We start from the raw sequence: 21,476 nt of genomic DNA on the forward strand, positions 1-21,476 counted from the left end.
CACTTGGCCAACAGAGAATTCTATTCTACTCTACTCTACTCTCTTCCTTAGTCTAGTCTAGTCTATTCATTCCATATTCTATTCTATTTACATGGCAGAAATAAATGGGAGAAGGGGGCTGTTGTCCCTCCCCCCCCAAGTCCTAGTTGTAGTCATACTGTGCTTACAAGATACAAGGCGGAGTTTCAGAGATCAGCTGGTTTTGGGAAACGAAATTCCAGGACCATCTCTGAGCAATTTGTCGTGTTTTATTGTGCAAAACAGATCTGAAGGTATCGATTATTTCTCCCTGTCTCAAAATGCAACCCTCAACCTGAGTTGGGGCAAAGAAAAAACAGCATCTTGTTTTCCCTGAGATGAGGCAGTGCACCCCTCTACCTTGCCCATTGTCCCCCCCCCCCCAGAAAATTTCCCTGCAAGAAATTCTTTTTTTTTAAAAAATCCTTAGCGTGTCTAAAAGAAACTAAATACTCTTCCCCAATGACCGTTTTCCCCACTTAACAACCGTCGCAGCATTCCCCACGGTCATATGATCAAAATTCAGAGGCTTGACAGCTAACTCACGTTTCTGACGGTCGCAGTTACGCGATCCCCTCTTGCGGCCTTCTGACCAGCGAACTCCACGGGGAATCCAGATTAACAACTCTGTGGCCGCCCTAACGATGGCAACGCCTCGCTTAACCACAAGGGCAGGAAAAGTCGGAAAAGGGGGCCAAACGCACTGAACAACTGACTCGCTTAGCAACAGGGATACTCGGGCTCAGTTGTGGCCGCAAAGGGAGGACTACTTCTATTCTGACGCCACTCCCAGTCTGTCCCTGCAGTGGTCCTCAGGCCGAGCTCCCAGCCGTGATTGCTTTCAGCCTGGTGGTCTTTTTCATGATGTTGGGGACGAAGAGAAGGCCCGAGGACCTCTCGATGCTCTCGATGGGGACCAGGAAGCGTTCCAGGGGGACGTTCTCGTCTATGGGGGCATTGGGCATGACGTAGGACTGAAGCTCCACTTCTCCCCTGGGTTTTTCCAAGATCAGCACCTTGAAGAAGTGGGTGGGGACAGCCACGTGATTCCGGCCGATGACTTGGTACTTCACGTACATCTTCCCATCTGGCTCCATCCTGCGGAGAGAACGGCCCTTATAAACCACCTCTATAGGTTTCTAGTCCTCACCCCACGGATTTACATTATCAAAGACCCAAATGGGATGGGTTTGGCTTCCTCAAGAGGAGCTAACTCCCAAGTGTTTATAAAATATAGAGTGGGGTGGTTGTTTTTTTACATACAATCACAAAACAAATTTTCTACAAATTTCTCATTCTTTTTTTCAGATTAAAGATCTTTCAAATTTTCAATTTGAGATTAATGATCTTTTTCATTGTTTATGAGCACTACTCCTTATAGTTGACAACTTTGTTTTACACATATAAAGGTAAAGGTTCCCCTCGCACATCTGTGCCAGTCGTTCCTGACTCTAGGGGGCGGTGGTGCTCATCTCTATTTCAAAGCCAAAGAGCCGGCGCTGCCGAATACGTCTCCGTGGTCACTTGGCCGCCATGACTCAACGCCAAAGGCGCACGGAACGCTGTTCCCTTCCCACCAAAGGTGGTCCCTATTTTTCTACTTGCATTTTTAATGTGCTTTCGAACTGCTAGGTTGGCAGAAGCTGGGACAAGTCACGGGAGCTCCCTCTGTTACACGGCTCTAGGGATTCGAACTGCCAACCTTTTCGATCAACAAGCTCAGCATCTTAGCCACCACGTCCCTTTACCTTTACACATATAGTAAGTTTCAAAAAAGAAATAATACATGACCCCACAACCTTGTTTTAATGGCGTTAGATAAATTTTGTGCAGTGACATTCGGCCAATAAAAGTACCCGGGCAGGCAGAGTTTGCCACAGACCGTGCAGAAATATAGAGTTTTAGTCTGCACCCAATTTTTTTTTCTATGCCGTCGCAACCAGACACGTTGCTTTAAGATCTGCTTGGATCTTTCGGTCAATCAACCTCATGGTAAAAATTCAAAATAACTTTTTTTTAACAGTGCCTTTTCCCTCAGACCCCGCGACAGGTGGGATGGCTGCAGGATAGGAAGGGGAAACTGAGGAACAGGTACCTGGGTAGGAAAAGTGGGCCGGTGCAGACATAGACATTCTGGTGAGTCTTCGTCAAACTGCGAGAATATTTTTCCAAATTATTCCAGGCGTTTTGATTTAAATGAGGATTCTAGGGAGTCAAAGCCACCAGGTTAGATAGAAGGTGCGAGGGGACGTAAAACGTTAAAACATTCAAAAGTACAGGGAGTCCTCGACTTATAACCATTCGTTTAGTGACCGAAGTTACAACAGCACTGAAAAAAAGTGGCAGGACCATTTTTCACACTGATGACCCTTGCGGCCTCCATGGGTTCACGTCATCAAAAGAAAGAAAGAGAAAGAAGGAGGGAGGGAGGGAGGGGAGAAAGAAGGAGGGAGGGATGGGAGAAAAAAGAGAAGGGAGAAAGAAAGAGTGAGGGATGGGAGAAAAAAGGGAAGGAAGGAAGAAAAGAAAAAATGGGAGGGAGGGATGGGAGAAAAAAAGGTAGGGAAGGGAGAAAGAAAGAAAGAAAGAAAGAAAGAAAGAAAGAAAGAAAGAAAGAAAGAAAGAAAGAAAGAAAGAAAGAAAGAAAGAAAGAAGGGAGGAGAGAAAGAAAAAAAGGGACGGGAGAAAAAAGGGAGGGAAGAGAGAGAGAGAGAGAAAAGAAAGAGAGGGAGGGGAAGAGGAGAGGGAGGGAAGACCCCAAACCTGGCCTAGCTTAGACGCACCTCCAGAGGACCCCTTAAAAGAGCACAGCAATCCAGGGCTGGAAGGGACCTGAAGGTCATCTAGCCCAACCCCCTGCCCCCTCAGTCACATGACACCCAAGCCCCGCTCACACAACCGGGGGGGGGGAGGCGAGGCGTGGGCCCCGCGGCTGACCTGGGGGGCGACGTTGCTGAGGTAAAAGGTGTCCCCCATGGCCTTCTGGCTCCACTTGTGGTTGGCGGCGGCGGCCAGGTGGCCCCGGTCGAAGCCGCTGCCCCGGTAATCCGCGTTGCTGGCGCGGTGGTAGGGGTGGACGGAGTCGTCCTCGCGGAAGTCGCACGCGGCCCGCTCGGAGGAGCCGCGGATGCCCGCCGCGTCCAGCCGCTCCACCACCCACAGGGCGCTCCGGGCTCGCGGGTCGTAGCACAGCACGTAGGAGTCGCGGCTCCGCAGCTGCGACAGCCCCGGCAAGCCGTACTTGGCCAGCTCGCCGCTGCCGCCCCGGCCCACCTCCAAGGAGGAAGAGGAGGAGGCGGCCGCCACCGGCACGACGGGCAGCCGCGCCAGCAGCCCCTCCGCCGAGCCCCGGCGCTGCCCCCCGGCCCAGGCGGCGCCCAAGCCCAGCCCCAGCGCCAGCGATCCCGCCAAGGGCGCCAGGTTGCCCCACCAGCGCCGCATTTCTCCCGCGCGCCAGGGATCAAAGGGATGGAACGTTGGGGAGGAAGCAGAAAGCGATACAAGGACGCTCCCCAGGGCCGCCTCTTAAAAGGGCAACGGCGCTGCGCGGGAGGGGAGGGGGACGGGGGGTCTTTATACGGCACAAGGAGAGTTCGCCTCTTAAAGAGAGAGGGGGAGGAGGGGAGAGGCAAGGGAAGGAGGGAAGGGAAAGGAGAGGAGGAAGGGTGAAAAGAAAAGAGGTGTCCCTGATGGTAAGCAAAGCAGCCCAGAATGTACATTTTAACCCAGGGGTGTCCAAACTTGGCAACTTTAAGACTTGTGGACTTCAACTCCCAGAATTCCCCAGCCAGCTGGCTGGGGAATTCTGGGAGTTGAAGTCCACAAGTCTTAAAGTTGCCAAGTTTGGACACCCCTGATTTTAACCTTTTATATGGGAAAAACAAATACGTAAAAGTGATAAACAAGAATAATAACTATGTGAATGTATACTCGTAACTATATATAAGAGAATAAAAATAATAACTTTTTTGATAAAAAAATAATTTAGCTATCTCTACATACTTTATCTCTACACACTTCACAAGCATTTTTTCTTTTACCTTATTGTATCTTTTCCCCATCCATTCTTTTGTTTTTTTACATAATTTTACATCTGATGCTCAAGGCGGGAAGCCAGTTTAGCCAATATAAATAAAAAAGCTATTTCGGCAAGCAGCGAAAGGTGTCAAAATGAGAAAACAAAAGCAAGATTTGGTAGGACAGCAAAATAAAATGGCAGCAAAATTGATTCGATCCGATCTATTATATCTGCCAAGAAAAACATGTATTTATCTTGGTGTAATAGAGAGCTGCCAAAGAGATTCACAAAAGAATTTTTACACACTGAACTTGGAAGTAACAATAGGCTCAACCATTCTAAGCAGTTTTGTGGGATGGTGTGCACAGGTGTGTAACAATCTTGACCTACAGTATATGCTACCCCAATATGCAAGAAACTGGAATTTTTTATGCACAGACACACTAACAAACACACTCACACATTTTTCGTCCTTTCATTGCAACATGACATTTTAAGTATCATAATCCGAATGTTTTTTTTTTTTACATTCCATTTAACTGACAGAGAAAAGGTTTTAGGCCACCCAAAACCCAGCTGCTGTGCCATCGCACATCGTATCCAATAAGTGGCTGCCATCAAAATTAAAAAAAAGAAAAAGACAATTATCCAGGAAAAGATGAAAAAAAAAATGTTTCACTGTTCGTGCAAGTTTTGCATTTTTGTGTCTTTTAAAGTTTGCTCTGCGGAAGGAGGCAAGAAACGAAGCTGCAGGATTTGGCAGTGATTATGCTGTATAAAAGCTGTAAGGCTAATTTTCAGGCAGCCTTCAAAAGTGCCCAACATACTCCTTACTACAGAACAATTTCCCTCCATCCAGATAATTAGGGGATATATGGAATATAATTTTTGAAACTCCATGGATCTTGCTCATTTTCTTCCTTTTGCAACAAACAAAAATGCATTTCCTGCAGTGGTTCCATTAGGGATAGAGTTTACTGACGTATAAATTTAGAGATGTTTTGATACCATCTCCTAGTTTCTGGTTCCATCATGCATTATAAAAAAAAAAGCTATAAAATGGACCCTTGGGATATTTCCTGTTGTAAAATCGGGAGTAGAAGCAGGAAGGATGACAGAAATAATCTTTTCCCTGTTCTTCTTGGAAAAAGCAGAATTCTTATTTTAAATCCTCTTTAGACACAGCACAGCACAAAACATCTTCAGGGGCTGTTTAAAAATGATTTTAAAATGAAAATTCTCCCGATTGGCATCAAAACCCAGAAAATAAAGTCTTGCTTTGCTCAGGTACATCAAACCTCTAATTTCCATCTTATATTCAAGATAGCATTCTCCCTCCTCCCCCCCAAAAAATTCAACAAACAGCACATATTACCTTGAATTTAACTAGAGGAAAAGAAAGTTACCTCCTCAAATGTCACAAAGGCCAAATTAGCTTTTGGGAACTCAAACTAATCCAGATTAGCAGGTTATTAACATGCTAGAGTTCTGAAAATAATCAAAATTCTTTTTTCATTGCTAGAATAATTCACTTTGCATCAATGTTCCCTGGGGAGGGGGGGATTCTCCCTGCAAGCAGAAAACTAGCAGAGCAAGACTTTTGTCTCTAAATTATTAGTTATTTTGCCTCGCAGGAAACTCTTTATTGGGCAAGGATAGGCTTTTATCAATTTTGGGGGAATAACTTATAATTCATTGCAGAGCACTGGAAGGTCACAGAGGCAGTAGGGAAATGCAACAACTGACAGCAAGAATGTTGTTCTGTGTTTGCATGTCCCCATGAGAGCAACGGAGGAAATAGGTCTAAGGCAGTAGTTAAGGAGACATTTCCAGCATCGTTCCAATTTTTTTCCCCTTTTCTTTTAAGCTTCCAAGAATAGCTGGCCTCCAAACGGAAGAAGGAAGGAATCTAACAAAGAAGGCTTGGTATCTGGATTGAGAGCGGCTGGGAAGAACTTATTATCCCAAAACTACGAGCTGGATTTGGTGGGCCCTTGCAGGAGAAGTTCCCAGAAGGGTCGGTCCTCTCCCATCGAGTCCAATTCTTGGGCCACTTCTGGAGCTTTTCAAGAGGGGCCTTGCAGCTCATCTCCTCTTAGAGTCCCTTGCCCAAAAAAGATGGTGGCAAGGAGGAGTCATATCCAGTTGAGGAGGTTTCGGAGTAGAAGAACTGGACCTTCCTCCAGAGGTCCTTCACACAGGAGACAAGCGGCCATCGCATCTGCTGACCCTTTGGATGGGCGAGCTACTTGGACTCCTGAAGGTCCTTTGCCGTCTTCAGAATCAGGTGGACATCCGAGATGGGGTAGTCCTGAGTGGGAAAGGAACAATGCCAGCACCGAATGAGGGAGAAATTCTTACACATGGCAGGCAGCCCGCTCTTCAAGAGGGGGGAACCACTTACGGACAAGGGGCCCCCAACTCCAAAACACCCTCAGATCTGCAGGATCCTTGTCCCCCTTGACTTTTAGGCAGTCCTTGGCTTACAACTTTGGTTTAAGCAACCGGTAAATTACAACGGCACAGAAAAAAAAAACGGACTTACAACTGCAACTCACAGGCAGGAAAATCCCCTCCCAAGTGTCACGTAATCAAAATTTGGGATCTTTGAACAAATGGTCATAAGTCAAGGACCCCCTCAGTGGTGAAATGTAAAAGAAAATTGCCGCTGGTTCTATGGCCATGGCTTGGTGGGGGGGTGTCATGTGACTGGGTGGGCATGGCCAACTTTTTAAAAATTTGAAAGCATTTTTTACTACCTGTTCGCCCGAAACGGTAGGGAAAAAAAGCTTCCGACGATCGCATGGCTCTTTGGAAACTGTTTTTTTACTACCAGTTCGCAGAACCAACGACAATTGTCCCTACCAGTTTGATGAACCAGGCCGAACCGGGAGGATTTCACCCCTGGACCTCCTGCATTTTTCTCCCATAGAAGAATAGCAACTTTACAACAATACAATAGAGGATTCCAGAGAGTCTCTAAGGAGGTTAAGTTGGGCATCTAGTTTATGACTTTCCTTCATAAGAAGAAAAAAGAGAGAGCTAGGAACAGCTGGGCCTGATGATTTTACCCCGTTGGTGAGAGCTAGTACAGCTTGTTCAACAAGCCACGGTTAAAGCAAAAGCTGGCTTAATATGAACGCAGTCAGGGCTGTGGTTGTTCTTAGCCAGGAAGAAAAATATTTTGCCTTCCCCTCTTTCCTTTACCTGCAAAAGCCGCATATTTACAGTAAAATCCCCTTCCAGCAGTTGATCTCGAATGAGCCTGTAGGAGACAGAGAGAAAGAGAAATGGATCCACTGGGATCCACCAGGAAAGGGATCGAGGATGGACAATGCAAGAGGCAGAAATGAAAAAGAACCTTTTATTTTTATCAATTTATTTGACTTATACCCCTCCTTTATCATTCTTTACAAATATAAACAATATTAATGCTCTTTTTCTACTACTGTTTTCTCCACAATAATAGCCCTGTGAGGTGGGTTGCGCTGAGAGAGAGGGACTAGCCCAAAGTCACTCAGCTAAAGCAGGACTGGAACTCACTGTCTCCTGGTGATTGGCCCAGTCAACCAGCCGACTTTCATGGCTAAGGCAGGACTAGAACTCACCATCGCCCAGTTTCTAGCCTGTTGCCTTAACACTAGCTGATGGGAGGATTTAGTGGAAGCTACTATGTCCCATGGAAAGCAAGGGCGAGAGACATTCCTCCAAGGTTCGTGTGCTTCCACGTTGGCTTCTTTGGGATGTGCAGAATTGAACTCACGTCAACATGGCGCAGCAGACGAGCAGGAGGAAGTCGAAGCGACTGTTGTCGGCGAAGAGGGCGTCCCAGATGCGAATGACGTCAGGCAGCAGGAACTCTTGAGAGAGCAGCAGCGTGAGCCAACGGAAGGCAAAGAACTGGGGCTTGATATTCTGCTCTTGCTGAAAAGAGAAAACGAAAAGTTGCCGCAGACTGCGCTGGAAAAAGCGGGAAGGAGAAGGAAAACATCAAGGACTTCCTTTTAATAATAATAAAACTATGATTATAAACATTGTAAAGATTATTTTTACAGATCAATCGATGGATCGATCGATCACCCAGCCAGTTTTTATGACTGGAACTCACCAACTCCTGGCAATTGGCCCACAGTGATCCAGTTGGCTTTCATGGCTAAGGCGGGACAAGAATTCACCGTCGCCTGGTGATTGGTACTATGTCATGGCTAAGGTGGGATGAGGACTCCCGTTTTCCCGCTTTCTAGCCCGGTGCCTTAACCCTTAGACCAGAGCGAGCACCGTCTGGAAATAAAAGTTTTCTTGCAAATGGCAAAGCAGCTCATCCTGAGCAGGGATCCGTTGACTAGAGCCAGGCCTCTTCCTTTATTCAACCACTTCATTGCCCCAAAGGAAGCCCGTGGTTTTCAATCCATAGCACTTCCTTCCTCTTCTTCTTGAAGATAAAAAAAGAAGGGTGGGACTTCACGAAAGGTCCTCCAAGCAGCCCCCGGAAACAGAAGGGAAGGGGCCCTGCCTCAGAATCATGGCTTTGATTCGGCCCCTAAGTGAATGCATACAAGACCCTATAGAAATTCACACACACACACACACACACACACACACACACACACACACACACACACACGGAAATCCCTGGGGAGCAAAACTCACGGAAGACGGGAGAACTAAATCGGGTTGCAGAATTTTCTGGCCTTGGAATAGCTGAGATGTTAATATTGCCATTTGTTACGTATCACACTTAAAACGACAGACAGCTTGGTCTAGAGGTTAAGGTTGCAGGCTAGAAAGGAGGAGACTGGGAGTTCTAGTTCTGCCTGAGTCATGAAAACCGGCTGGGTGTCTTCGGGCCAATCACCAGGAGAGGGTGAGTTCTAGTCCTGCCTCAGACACAAAAGACAGTTGAGTGACGTCAGGCCAATCACCAGGAGGTGGTGAGTTCTAGTCCTGCCTTAGGCACAACAGACGAATGGGTGACTTTGGGCCATCTGCTCAAATAGATTTATGCACCTTCATGAACCCTGAGCTCCAACAAAGTCGGTCCAAGTGGTGGACATTCCTGATTGGGTGGACCAGGATGGACCTTCCGCCCTTAAAGGTCCCCAAAGGGCGGCTTTTGCTCCAGCTGCCAACTTCTCACCAGCTTCATGTAGAGCTCTCGGTCTTTCTCCTTCAGGATGACGTAGACCTTCTCCATCCTGTAGGTGATCCCACACTGGGAGTCATCCAGGCTCTTGATGAAGTTGTCCCTGATCTCCGACATGAGGTTGGTGAAGCAGAAGAAGGTGTCTGCCTCGGCGTGCTCTGGGCATGGAAAGGGAGACAATCGGCTACAGGCAGTCCTCAACATACAACACTTCATTTAGTGACTGTTCAGTTACAACGGCATAAGTGACTTGGGACCAGTTTTCACACCGTTGCGGCATTCCCCACAGTCACGTGATCAAAATTCAGAAGCTTGGCAACTGACATGCACTTATGACGGTTGCGGTGTCCCAGGGTCACCTGGCCCCCTTTTGCGACCTTCTGACAAGCAATGGAGAAGCCAGATTCACTTAACAACCCTGTTGCTAACTGAAGAACTGCAATCAGCAGGAGATGGTGAGTTCTAGTCCCACCAACTATGGCAAGAAAGGTTGTAAAACAGGGCAAGATTCACTTAACAACAGAACTTCTGTAACTCAGTTGGGGGTCATAATTCAAGAACTACCTGCATATAACTTCTTTTTTTTCTTTTTTTAATTGCTTTTCTATTAAATACAGTTCTTAGTGGTTTATAAACATCGTGTTGTCTGGTTACTTAATTTGCTTAACAACACAAATTTACATTCTTAATCTCCACCCCTTTTTTCCAACCACTGATAAAATAGATTCCATGTTTGATAATATTCTACGTCCTCTTTTTGCTTAATTTTCAATGTCAATCTATCCATTTCTGCAGTCTAGTATCTTCTTAACTATTTCTTCATCTCACGGTATATCTTCATTTTCCCAGTATCGTGCGAAAATGATCCTTGCTGCTGTTAAGCCATTTAATATTAAATACATATTTTCCTTATCTTCTGATAGTATACCTAATAATAACAATTCAGGTTTATAATCTATGTGTTTCCCTATCATCTTTTCTAACCTGCCTGTAACTTCTTGAATTCCTCTTGCCTTATGAAATTGACTACGTATTTCCATCATATGTATACTGTAGTATTATGTGCTCTTTTTATCTGTCATCTATCTATCTATCTATCTATCTATCTATCTATCTATCTATCTATCATCTATCTATCTAATCTATCATCTATCATTTTTTCTTTTGTCAAAGCATCTGGTATGTCCAAATATGTGAGGGAGCATTAATCATTCCCCTGGCTCAGCTGATAAGGGAGGAGAGCTTGTGGCATAGAGGTTAATATAAATGCCTAATATGTACACTCACACAGACACACACTGTTCTCTCTAGATCAATCAGACCACAAGGTGGCAGCACCCTCTGGCGCCCCCCCCCCCATACCTTTCCATGCGCTGTTGGGGTTTGTCGCAAAGGTGTAATAGAGGGGGCCCACAATTTCGTTCATCCCTTGGACGTAGGCGATTCCAGGGTTCAGCTTCGCGTAGATGAACAGGATTCGTTCTACAACTTCCCAGTGGGCCTCTGAGCCATCAGGGAGAACTTCGTATTCGCTCAGCACCGGTGCCTTAAGAGGGGAGCTCACCTGCAAAAAACACACGGGGAAAATGGGGCCTGGCATCTTTCATGGGTACAGGGAGTCCTCAACTTACAACCGTTCACTTAGTGACCATTCAAAGTTACAATGGCGCTGAAAAATGGGACTTATTGTTGTGGCCCACCAGCAGAGCTGGCAGCAGAGTCAGACAGTGAGGAGGTTGGGGAGGAAGCTGGGCCAGTCCTGGAGTCTGGGGAAGGCTCTGAGGAGGGCTCTATGTCGGAGGCAGAGAGGGGGCCAGGGCAGTCCGACAGTTTTCAGCTGCCTTCAGAGTCAGACATCAGTGGGGCAGAATAACAGCTGGAGCCTGTTCCCAGGATGCGCATGCGTAGAGTGGCCAGACAAAGGGAACAGCTAAAGAACAGGGGTCGACTTGGGAGTAAGGCCACAGGTGGACGGTGAATGGCCCCTCCCAGAGGAAATAAAAGAGGAGCAAAAGGGGAGTGGAGTTTGCAGGAGACACTTAGTTCTCTTAATTGGTTCATGACTCTCCAAGGCTCCTTGCCAAGTTCTGCAGAGATCGGCCTGTCCGCTGTCCGAGCCAGATAAAGTCTGTGACCGTAAATCCTCCCTTGAAAGACTTTGCTGGATGTGAATGAGCAGAATTCACATGAAATTGATAAAAGGGGTTTTTCTCAGGACTAGGAGTTGGCTTCAGGCTCTTGGGAAACCTGGGTCACTTATAAGCAGTCCTAGCAGTTACAATCCTCACCGCAGCCCCATGAACACAGGATCAAAAGTCACTGTTTGTTGTAACTTTGAACACTAAAGAAACTGTTGTAAGTCAAGGACCACCTGTCTATGGGTATTACAATGGGCTCCAAACAGCCGTCTTATGAGACCCCCTGTGACACATTCCCCAAAAGCAAAATCTGCTTGTTCGCCCCACCCCTCAACCGTGTACCCAAAATTATTCTCTTACGTTAGTTACTCCACTCCGGTTCCGTGCCACTGTCTGCGATTTGAGGGTTGTCTGTTCCACCCTCTTGCGAAGGGTCTCAAATTCGTTCTGGGGGTCGAGAATCAACAGACAAGGATACTCCGTCGGGCGCTGGAAGAATGCCATATCAGGATACAGTCGCCTTCGGGGGGGAGGGGGAGGAAGGGGGGGGAGGAAAGAAAGCAGATTTCTCAAACCATCCCCAACATTTTCTTCTATATTGGAGCTACTAGTCATGCTTCAAGGACATCCTAGACTAACAAGTGTATAGGTCCCTGGATGTAAGAGATGACCAGGCTGAGGTCAAACGCATCATAGGTCCCTGCGTGCCAGCAAGAGATTGAAGTCCAGCCCTCTTTGAGTGCCCTTCTTATCTCCCGCTCATTTCCCTTAAGGGCCAGTTGGCCAGATTCTTGTCAAGAAGCTGCCAATGAATCTTTATACCCATTGGAACTGGCTGAGTCTCCTGATTTTTTTGAAGGGCGACTCCACCATCCTGACCTACCGGACATCCTTGTCGATCTGCAAGAGGACTTCATTGTCCTTGAAGTAAGTGTTCCACTGGCTGTTGGGGTTGGGGTTCAGCGGCTTTGAAGAACAAGATTTGGGGAGAAGAGGCAGTCAAAACCAAGCCGAGAGCAGAAGCGCACACTTTGTCTTATTTTTTTTATTTACATCCTAACTTTATTATTTTTACAAACAACTCAAGGTTGGACAATATCTCCAACATGCCTTCCTCCTCCTATTTTCACCAGAACAACAATCGTGTGAGGTGGGCTGGGCTGAGAGAGAGAGAGAGAGAGAGAGAGAGAGAGAGAGAGGGATTGGCCCAGCTGACGGTCACGCCTAAGGCGGGACTAGAAGTCACTGTCTCCTGCTGATTGGCCCAAAGTCACCCAACCAGCTTTCATGCCTAAAATGGGACTAGATCTCCCATTTCCTCAGCTGATGGAGGAGTCCTTGATTTGTGACCATTTGTTTAGTGGCCATTCAAGTTACTAGTGACTTTTGCAACTGGCTCTTGCACTTATGAACATTATAGCTTCAATGAGCAATGACAACTAGCTCGCACCCATGACAGTTGTAGAGCCTTGCAGTCATGTCACCGTCAGGTGTGACCATCCTGCCCAACTTCTAACTAGGAGAGTCAGTGGGGAAACTGGCTGGGAAAGTTGCAGGTCATGGTTCTGTGATGTCTCGCTTAATGACGCGAGTGATTTGCTTAACAGCTGTGAAATTCCAAGAGCAGTTAGGGGGTTAGAATAAAAACCTACCTACAGGTTGTTGTGGGGTGGGGGGAAATACAGAAGCAGTATTATATATGGGAGTTTGAACTTCTGTTAGATGAAGCAAGATCTAAATCAAATAAACACAGACAGGCAGACTGACTGACATCCTAAACCCCCAACGGAAATATAGAAGCAAAGGGCTAATGAGGGGTTTTCCTTACATGGTCCTCCAAGGTGACATCTTCTCTGAAGACTCCGAGTTCCGCTTTGGCTATTCCCGGCTGGATAATCATTTCCTTCAAGAACTGGGCGTAAAGTTCCCTTCAAAAAAAGGATGCAGAAGGAGACGGTTCAAAAAAAAATCACCTTATCAAATGCTCCATTTCCACCAACACTGCTAGGTTTTTCCAAAGCAAGCAGAGGTGAATATTGTTTAACACAAAGGCACACAGTCTCCATTGTTTCAAACACACCCAACAATAAAGGAAGGGAGGGAGGGAGGGAGGGAGGGAGGGAAGGGAGGAAGGAAGGGAGGGAGGGAGGATGGATAGATGGATAGCGGACTGAGAAGGAGGGAGGGAGGGAAGGAAGGATGGATGGATGGATAGCAGACTAGGAGGGAGAGAGGGAGGGAGGGAGGGAGGGAGGGAGGGAGGGAAGGAAGGAAGGAAGGAAGGAAGGAAGGAAGGAAGGAAGGAAGGAAGGAAGGAAGATGAAATGGCGTGATTGATTAAATCACACCCACATTTCAGAAGTTGTATCAGAAGCCACATCCTGAGCTTAAGTGCAAATGGGAAACTACAGCCTTGGACGTCAATTCTGAAATTATTTCGGTGTATGTATCTTGGACATATCTCTTCCCTCAGATTCCTTGAGCAATTTCCAGAGTGATTTTTTTTCCTTTGGCAAACAGCTAAGAAATCAGGGCAGACTTGGATGTAAAGTCACAGGTAAAGGGTGATTGGCCCTTCCCATAGGAAATAAAAGAGGAGCAAATGGGGAGGGGGCTTTTGCAGGAAACAATTCATTCATTTGTTCGTTAGATTCGTTTCAGGAGTGTGAAGATCTGTGTGTGAATCTCAGAGACTCTGTGACAAGCCTTTCCTTGCACAGCAACTCATTCGGGAAATGTTTACATGGCAGCTTTCCAAGATAGATAAGGTCTGTGGTCATAAATATTCCTTTGAAAGGCTGTTTGCCAGGCCTTGGCTGAAGGTGAATGAGAGGAATTCACATTTGTTTAATAAAAGGGGTTTTGTCGGGATCAGGAATCTGCCTCCTGCTTTTTGGGGAAGCCGAGGTCAGAACACTTCTGCCCATCTTTCTCCCACAGGAACATTCTTATTCTGTGTGCCAAGAAGGAAAGACGGAGGAGGCCAATGGCTCAACGTACCTTTGCTTTCTCAGCTGGGAATTCCAAGCACCCCTTTCCACAGGAAGGTAGTTTAAGAGGATCTGCAAAAGGCAAACAGGGAAAAGGATTTGCAAAGGGGGGGAGAAATGTATTCCGAACGCCTCAATTTGCTAACCAGCCTTTCCCCAACCCTCAAACCTTCTTTATTTCACACAGGGAGTCCTCTAATGGCACGTATTCCTTTAGTGACCAAAGGTACAACGACACTGGAAAAAGGAACGTATGACTGTTTTTCACACTTACGACCGTTGCAGCATCCCCAGGGTCACCAGATCAAAAATTCACGTGCTTGGCAATGGATTCATATTTATGACGGCCGCAGTGTCCTGGGGGGGGTCATGTGATCCCCTTTTGCGACCTTCTGACAAGCAATGTCAAGGGGGAAGCCAGATTCACTTAACAACTGGGTTATTAATTTAACAATTGCAGTGATTCGCTTAATGACTGTGGCGAGAAAGGTCGCATAATGGGCAAAACTCATTTAACGACTGTGTTGCTTAGCAATAGAAATTCCTCAAATGCTCACCAAAGAAATGGTTGTAAATCAAGAACTAAGTAAAAGTTCCCCTCGCACATATGTGCTAGTCATTCCTGACTCTAGGGGGCGGTGCTCATCTCTGTTTCAAAGCCGAAAAGCCAGCGCTGTCCAAAGACGTCTCTGTGGTTATGTGGCCAGCATGACTCAACGCTGAAGGAGCATGGAACCTTCCCACCAAAGGGGGTCCCAATTTTTATACTTGCATTTTTACATGCTTTCGAACTGCTAGGCTGACAGAAGCTGTGACAAGTAACAGGAGCTCACTCCGTCACGTGGCGCTAGGGATTCAAACTGCCGAACTACAGACCTTTTCTGATCGACAAGCTCAGCAGCCACTGAGCCACCACATCCCTTTAATCAAGAACTATACCGCTCCGATAAATATAAAACACCGTAACGCAAAGGGGAATCAAATTAGCAGGTGGAACGATGCTGTTTGGTCAGGAGGGCCTTACCTTCCAGCAGAGACAGCGCAGGCCCCCTTCGAAGGGAATTCCTGTGAAATGGAAAAATCAGGGGATTAAAGGAGACTTCCTTTCAACGTGGCTGCCTCAGAAAGATTAAGAGGCGAGATGAACATTTTATTGGTAGCTGCACCTGAGAGAGAAACGAGTGGAGCTGGAGAAGGTTCAGAGGACAACTAAGTTGGGCCAGGGGCTGGGGTGGGTCCCAGGCCAGTTTCCCCCCGAATGCCATCACTCTGCTAAACAACTAATTCCAACAACACTGTCAAATTATCTACTAAGGCTGCATTGCTATCATTATTCTCTTCCTTCCTAGTACCTATCTCTTCCCACTTATGACTATAACCATGTTGCTTGTATCTTTACAATTTATACTGTTTTGTTTGTTTCCTAGTATGATTTGATAGCTTATTAGTAACCTTTGACGATCACTAAGTGTTGTATCTTATGATTCTTGATGAATGTATTCCATTTTATTTTTCTTTATGTACACTGAGAACACATGCACCAAGGAGAAATTCCTTGTGTATATCTGGTCACTCTTGGCCAATAAAGAATCCTATCCTATCCTATCCTATCCTATCCTATTCTTCATTCATCTATTCTATTCTGTTCTGTTTGTTCTGTTTGGAAAGCTTATGACATGAGGAGGCTTTCTGGTCCAGAAAGGGGGCAAAACGCAATCCTCATAATCCAATCTAAAGAAGTGACCGCCACCCTGCACTAATGCATTTCTGCATCAGAAAAAGGAAGAAAAATGGACTTGATGCATAGGGCATTTTTAAGCTTGCAAGAACATTTTCTGTTAAATATTTATAGAGGTGATGTTTTAGTGACCTTTCGCCTTTAAACACCAGTTGGCAGAGGACTGTCAAACTCTACTTGGGAATTTCATGACAAAAAGGGGAAGAAAATTTGTTTTTATACAAATAAAACTAATAAATTGCAACGAACTGCATTGGGTAAATATTTGATTCAGTAATTAGTATTATAAGAGTTCATGAAGGTGCATGAAGAATGGCTGCAGGAATTGAGGTATGTCTAGTTTAATGAAAAGAAGGATTAGGGGTGACATGAGAGCAGTCTTCCAATATCTCAGGGGCTGCCATAGAGAAGAGGGAAGAGTCCACCTATTCTCCAAAGCACCTGAAGGCAGGAGAAGAGGCAACGGGTGGAAACTAAGCAAGGCGAGAAGCAACCTAGAACCAAGGCGAAATTTCCTGACAGTAGGAACAATTAGTCAATGGAACGGCTTGCCTCCAGAAGTTATGAATGCTCCAACACTGGAGGATTTTAAGGGATTTCAGAAGAGATTTGTCTGAAATAGCAATAGCTATTCAGACTTATATACCGCTTCATAGTACTTTTACAGCCCACCCTAAGCCGTTTACAGAGTCAGCCTCTGGCCCACAACTATCTGGGTCCTCATTTTACCCACCTCGGAAGGATGGAAGGCTGAGTCAACCATGAGCCTGGTAAGATTCGAACTGCTGAACTGCAGCTAGCAGTCAGCTGAAGTAGCCTGCAGTACTGCACTGCATCCCCTTGTGCAGGGGGATGGACTAGGAGACCTCCAAGGTCCCTTCCAGCCCTATGGTTTCATGTAACTTTTCTCAGTGGAAACTCACTTGCCTTAACCAGCTTTCCGTGCAAATTTTGCAAGGCTCAGCCGCTGCCCTGTCCCCCTTACCGTTGAAACAAAAGTCCCGCAGCTTTTGCAGCACAATGTTGGGCTCATTCAGGATCTCTTCAAACTCTGCAATTCTACAGGAAACACAACCCAAACGAAGCTGTTAGCACACACTTCACACTGAAGAAACCACAAAATATTCTGTCTTGCCTAAAAAGCAACCTGGAACCTGTAGACTGGCGATATGAGGCACAGAACTTTGTTGGGGTTTTAGCTAAGTGCATATTAACGTTCCTTTCGGACGGACCCCATTCAGGGTGGGATAAAGCCCAAAATATGAGTGTGCAACATTATTTGTATCCCCTACCCCACCCCCACAAGGCCACGTGGAAACTAACTGAAAAAACCCCCGCAGTATTCTGATAAGGGCTTTTATCTGAGCTTAAACCACGTTGGAGTGCAAAAAAACCCGCCTGAATTGTTATCAGCAACAGCTGCGACAGTCCCAACGTCTCCCCGGATCTATACAGGTAAGTCCTCGACCTCAATTGAGCCCAAAATTCATGTTGCTAAGTAAGACATTTGTGAAATAAGTTTTGCCCCCAATTTTACCTTTCTTGCCCATTGTTCGGTGTATCTTTGCAGTCATTAAGGGTTGTTAAGCGAACCTAACTTCCCCGCTGACTTTGCTTTCTCAGAAGATCTCAGGATTTTGAGACACGGCAATGGTCATAAACACAAACCAGTTGCAATAATCTGAATTTTGATCACCTGAACATGGGGATGCCACAAAGGGCATAATTGTGAAAAATGGTTGTCGCTTATCACCAAATAAACTGTTGCAAATCGAGGACTGCTTGTATTTCTCAACTAGGTTCCCCCCATGCAGGTACGTGTTGGGATGACAGATCTGACTAGCAGCTGGTTAGAAAAAACAGTACCCTAGATGTTTTAAAATCCTTAAAGGAAGAATAGTTGAAGAAAAATAGCCGCCTCCCCCTGCCTCAAATCAGAAATGATCCTCTTCTGGCTCTTTGCCCCTCTTAAAACTTCGGCCAAATACAAAATTTACTTTGGAAAAGAGCAGCCGGAGAAATGCAAGAGCATCTTTGTGCTAAAAACACAGCTTTCCTCAGTAGAAATCGATAGGCTTTTCTTTAGGGGAGGATGGATTTTGTTCCGTGAATTGGAACCGTTTTTAATTTTTTATTCATTCCTTGAATAAAAATCCATATAAAAGCCTCTTTGATTCCCCTTCAAGAGGGGAAAATCCACCGCCAGCCCCTGCCAGGAGCGAGAAACAGGGAAATTTGGAAAAGAAATAATCTGGGTTTTGCTTCTCTCTCTCTCTCTCTCTCTCTCTCTCTCTCTCTGTTTTTGAAACAATCAGCAAACTGTTGTCTGTGGTGTTTTTTTTAAGAGCTGGCCTGCGCCCACCACAACCATTCCCACTTCCTTCTACAACTGTAGTCATTTCAGGAGTAGCAAAGGTTTAATTTCGGGAGGGAAAATGGGGAAAGGAGGCAAAGGGCCTTCGGGGAGGTTAAAAACCTTCCTTTTTTTCTTTGATTCATTGTTGCTTTTAGTCGGGCCAAATGAAACAGGGGGGAAAAAAGGAAGAAACAAATAAAAAAGAAGGGAAGATAGAAACAAAAGAAACCCGAGAGCCGGTGGTCGGAGCTGCTTGTCAACAGCATACACACAAACACACACACAAGGGATTGTCTTCCCAGAGTCGCGCCCGCTTGCTCCATCATCGCCCTGGGGCCAAGGAAAAAGGCGATCCGCTAGAGAGGCAGGGAAGCCGCCCAGGGAGGGAGGCGAGTCGGCCGGGGGTCGTCTGCATCCCACCCCAAAGGCGTGTTTCCTCTCCCCGGGTCGGAAGCCCCCCTTCCCTTCCCTCCTGTCCCCCCCAGCCCCAAATGGGAATGGGGAGGGGGGGCGATGCAAGCCCCGGGGATTTTTTGCAAGGCTCCCGCGGGCAAAGGTGGGCCGGGGTCCCCCTTTGACATCCTTACCTGCTCCGGTGCAGGCGCGACATGATGCGGGGCCCCGCGGGGACTAGCCCGGACCCTCCCGCCGCTTCTCCCGGGCGCTCCGGCGCGCCGCCGGGAGGACTAAATGGCGGAGGAGGAGGAGTCCGGCTGCCCGCCGGCCCGGCTTGCGGCTCGCCCTGCCTCCCTCCTCTCCCTCCCCGCCGGGTGGGACTCCAGAGCCCATGAGTAGCCTACACTCCAAGGCCTGCGCTCCACAATCAGCAGTCCCAGCTGTTTTGGTGGGTGGGAGCCTTGATTCCGTGGCCCATGCTCCACAGCTGTCTTGGGGGAACTTGGACTCTGTTGGCTATTGCTGCAAGCCAGCACAGACCCCCGCCCCGCCAGGACTCCGAGGCCTATGCTCCACAGCTGGCAAAGTTCCTGCTGTCTTGGCAAAGCCTGGACTTCATTGCCTGTGCTTCACAGCCAGCTTTTCTGGTGGGCAGGGCTCCAGGATTCCACTCCAGAACGTGGACTACAATTCCCATCCTCTCAATTGGACTCCCCCAACATCCATGAGCCAAAATGCATATACCTAAATGCTTTCATTTTCGGCTGTTTGTGATCTTAGCGTACATTGAGTTACATGTCAAACAAGCCATTGTTACAGCTAAGCATGATGGCCAATCTGATTTTGGGAATCCTCCTAAAATATTACAAGTGACTTTTATTGGAAGAGAAATGCTTCTTTTTAAAATAATAAAACAAAAAGAGGCAGGATTTTTTTGAGTGGGGATAATGGGATAAGGAGTCTAGCAACCCCAGATGGATGGGGAACTCTATGTGGGGGTCACTGTTAAAGGGGAATGAGGACCCTCCCCGGACCCTGTGATCTTTGATCAGCAATTTTTTTGAGCAACAGGAAAAGCAATTTCCAATTTACATATTGCATATAAAAGATGCATAACAATTTATATATTAATTATATACTTTAAATGCATAATACTAATCATAAACAATTAATATGGCTGCAGGCTCTGTTTTCAATGCTTTTTGTACACTAAGAATTGTGTCTGCTAATACTGATCATTCAGTTGTTACAATAATATAATATTATGCATTAAATGCCCAAAGAGACAAATATGCAAAATAGTTTGTGGTTGGCTAAGACATTTACACACCGTGTTTTTAGTCATATTTTTATATTATTACCTTGTTTGTAAACACACCCACAATCAGGTGAGATGGATAGTGTAAAAATTTGATAAATAAATGAATACAATATCAGCTAAAATATATATGTTTGGATGTATATATCTTGTATATATGTAAATGTGTGTAAGAAAGCTATCTATCTATCTGTCATCTAACCATCCATCCATGTCTTCTGTCTGTCTGTCTTTCTTTCTCTATCTACCCCCCCCCACGCATCCATCCATACCTGTTTGTCTGTCATCTGTCTGTCTGTCTATCATCTATCTATCTATCTATCATCTATCTATCATCTATCTATCATCTATCTATCATCTATCTATCTATCTATCTATCTATCTATCATATTCTATATCATCTATTCAATATCTATCATCTATCTAATCTGTGTGCTTGTTTATCTATCTATCTATCATCTATCCTATCATCCATCTAAATATCTAATCTTATCCATGTCTTCTGTATAGTACCCTGTTTCCCCAAAAATAAGACTTCCCCGGATAATAAGCCCAATTGGGCTTTTGAGCGCATGCACTAAAATAAGCCTTCCCCAAAAATATTGCAGCAGCCATGAGGTGACCACGCTCACCGCCTCCTGCACCTCAAAAAGACCTTCCCGAAAATAAGTCCAAGCGCTTATTTTGGGAGTCAAAAGAAAATAAGATCCCATCTTATTTTCAGGGAAACAAGGTACGATAATCGATCTATCCATCCATAGCCCACCCATGTCTATTTATTCGGTATCTATCGATCAATCCATCTATCCATTCAGTGTCTGTCTGTCTGTCCTACTGCCCAAAATATACCCCTCCAAACCTTTGAAGGAGGAAACCCTTGTAAAAGTGGGATCAAGCAAAAGGTACCTGGACTACTGCAGTGCGCTTTAGGCAGGGCTGCCCTTGAAGACTGCTCAGCCGGGGTCATGGGGGCGAAGTGCAGCCGTGTCAGGGCATGCGGGGGGGGGGGCTTCTGACCACACACCTCCTAGGCTGACCTTCGCCTCCTTTTGAGGAAAAACCTCGCTTTTCTCTTGAGCATAAAGAAAGGGAGGGAATTGCTCCCCCAATCCTGAGGAAACTGCCTTTCTTCCCCTGTAGGCGGCACAAGGATTCTCTAACCCCATAATCCTTGGGGGGAGGGGCTGAGGATTATGAGCTCAGTCCAGGATAACTGCAAGGGTTGGACTACAACGCCCATCAGCCTCCCCCCCCCAACCCACAAGCCGGTGAGGAGGTGGGCTGCTTGGCGAGGAATTGCGGCGGGGAACCTCTGTTTCCCGGACCGGGCGGGGAAGGCTTTTCTCGCTGCACCCATATAG

General features: G+C 46.3%; 2 protein-coding genes across 4 annotated transcripts; both read right to left on the bottom strand.

Annotated features, from left to right (window-relative positions):
- Positions 1-228: 228 nt before the first annotated feature.
- On the bottom strand, positions 229-3,516 carry ENDOG (endonuclease G). Its single transcript, XM_081967041.1, has 3 exons — positions 2,956-3,516; positions 2,114-2,223; positions 229-1,116 (listed from the first exon to the last, which is right to left on the bottom strand). Exons 1-3 carry the CDS (start codon positions 3,457-3,459, stop codon positions 831-833), a joined length of 900 nt encoding a protein of 299 aa, XP_081823167.1. The 5' UTR covers positions 3,460-3,516; the 3' UTR covers positions 229-830.
- A 485-nt stretch (positions 3,517-4,001) lies between these two features.
- TBC1D13 (TBC1 domain family member 13) lies at positions 4,002-21,437 on the bottom strand. 3 transcript variants are annotated; one of them, XM_081967741.1, is made up of 12 exons: positions 21,022-21,437; positions 17,031-17,104; positions 15,332-15,372; positions 14,318-14,379; positions 13,146-13,245; positions 12,201-12,283; positions 11,678-11,837; positions 10,542-10,743; positions 9,174-9,337; positions 7,800-7,960; positions 7,244-7,301; positions 4,002-6,347 (listed from the first exon to the last, which is right to left on the bottom strand). In XM_081967741.1, exons 5-12 carry the CDS (start codon positions 13,215-13,217, stop codon positions 6,282-6,284), a joined length of 966 nt encoding a protein of 321 aa, XP_081823867.1. In that variant the 5' UTR covers positions 13,218-13,245; positions 14,318-14,379; positions 15,332-15,372; positions 17,031-17,104; positions 21,022-21,437; the 3' UTR covers positions 4,002-6,281. The 3 variants fall into 3 exon arrangements, with proteins under 3 accessions (XP_081823867.1, XP_081823866.1, XP_081823865.1); XM_081967740.1 differs by lacking the exon at positions 21,022-21,437 and adding an exon at positions 19,542-19,572; XM_081967739.1 differs by lacking the exon at positions 21,022-21,437 and adding an exon at positions 18,989-19,250.
- Between the last annotated feature and the right edge of the window lie 39 nt (positions 21,438-21,476).

Source organism: Natrix helvetica, assembly GCF_964273705.1.
Source record: "Natrix helvetica genome assembly, chromosome: 15".
Classification (NCBI taxonomy): domain Eukaryota; kingdom Metazoa; phylum Chordata; class Lepidosauria; order Squamata; family Natricidae; genus Natrix; species Natrix helvetica.

Excerpts from the sequence above, each read along its gene's own strand:
- ENDOG (XM_081967041.1), bottom strand. The coding sequence starts at position 3,459 with ATGCGGCGCTGGTGGGGCAACCTGGCGCCCTTGGCGGGATCGCTGGCG. Across the intron at positions 2,224-2,955 it reads TCAGCAACGTCGCCCCCCAG|AATCCTCATTTAAATCAAAA; the intron begins GTCAGCCGCGGG and ends TTGACTCCCTAG. Across the intron at positions 1,117-2,113 it reads GGCCCACTTTTCCTACCCAG|GATGGAGCCAGATGGGAAGA; the intron begins GTACCTGTTCCT and ends TTCTCTCCGCAG.
- TBC1D13 (XM_081967739.1), bottom strand. The coding sequence starts at position 19,011 with ATGTCGCGCCTGCACCGGAGCAG. Across the intron at positions 15,373-17,030 it reads GCGGGACTTTTGTTTCAACG|GAATTCCCTTCGAAGGGGGC; the intron begins GTAAGGGGGACA and ends TCCATTTCACAG. Across the intron at positions 10,744-11,677 it reads ACCGGAGTGGAGTAACTAAC|GTGAGCTCCCCTCTTAAGGC; the intron begins GTAAGAGAATAA and ends TGTTTTTTGCAG.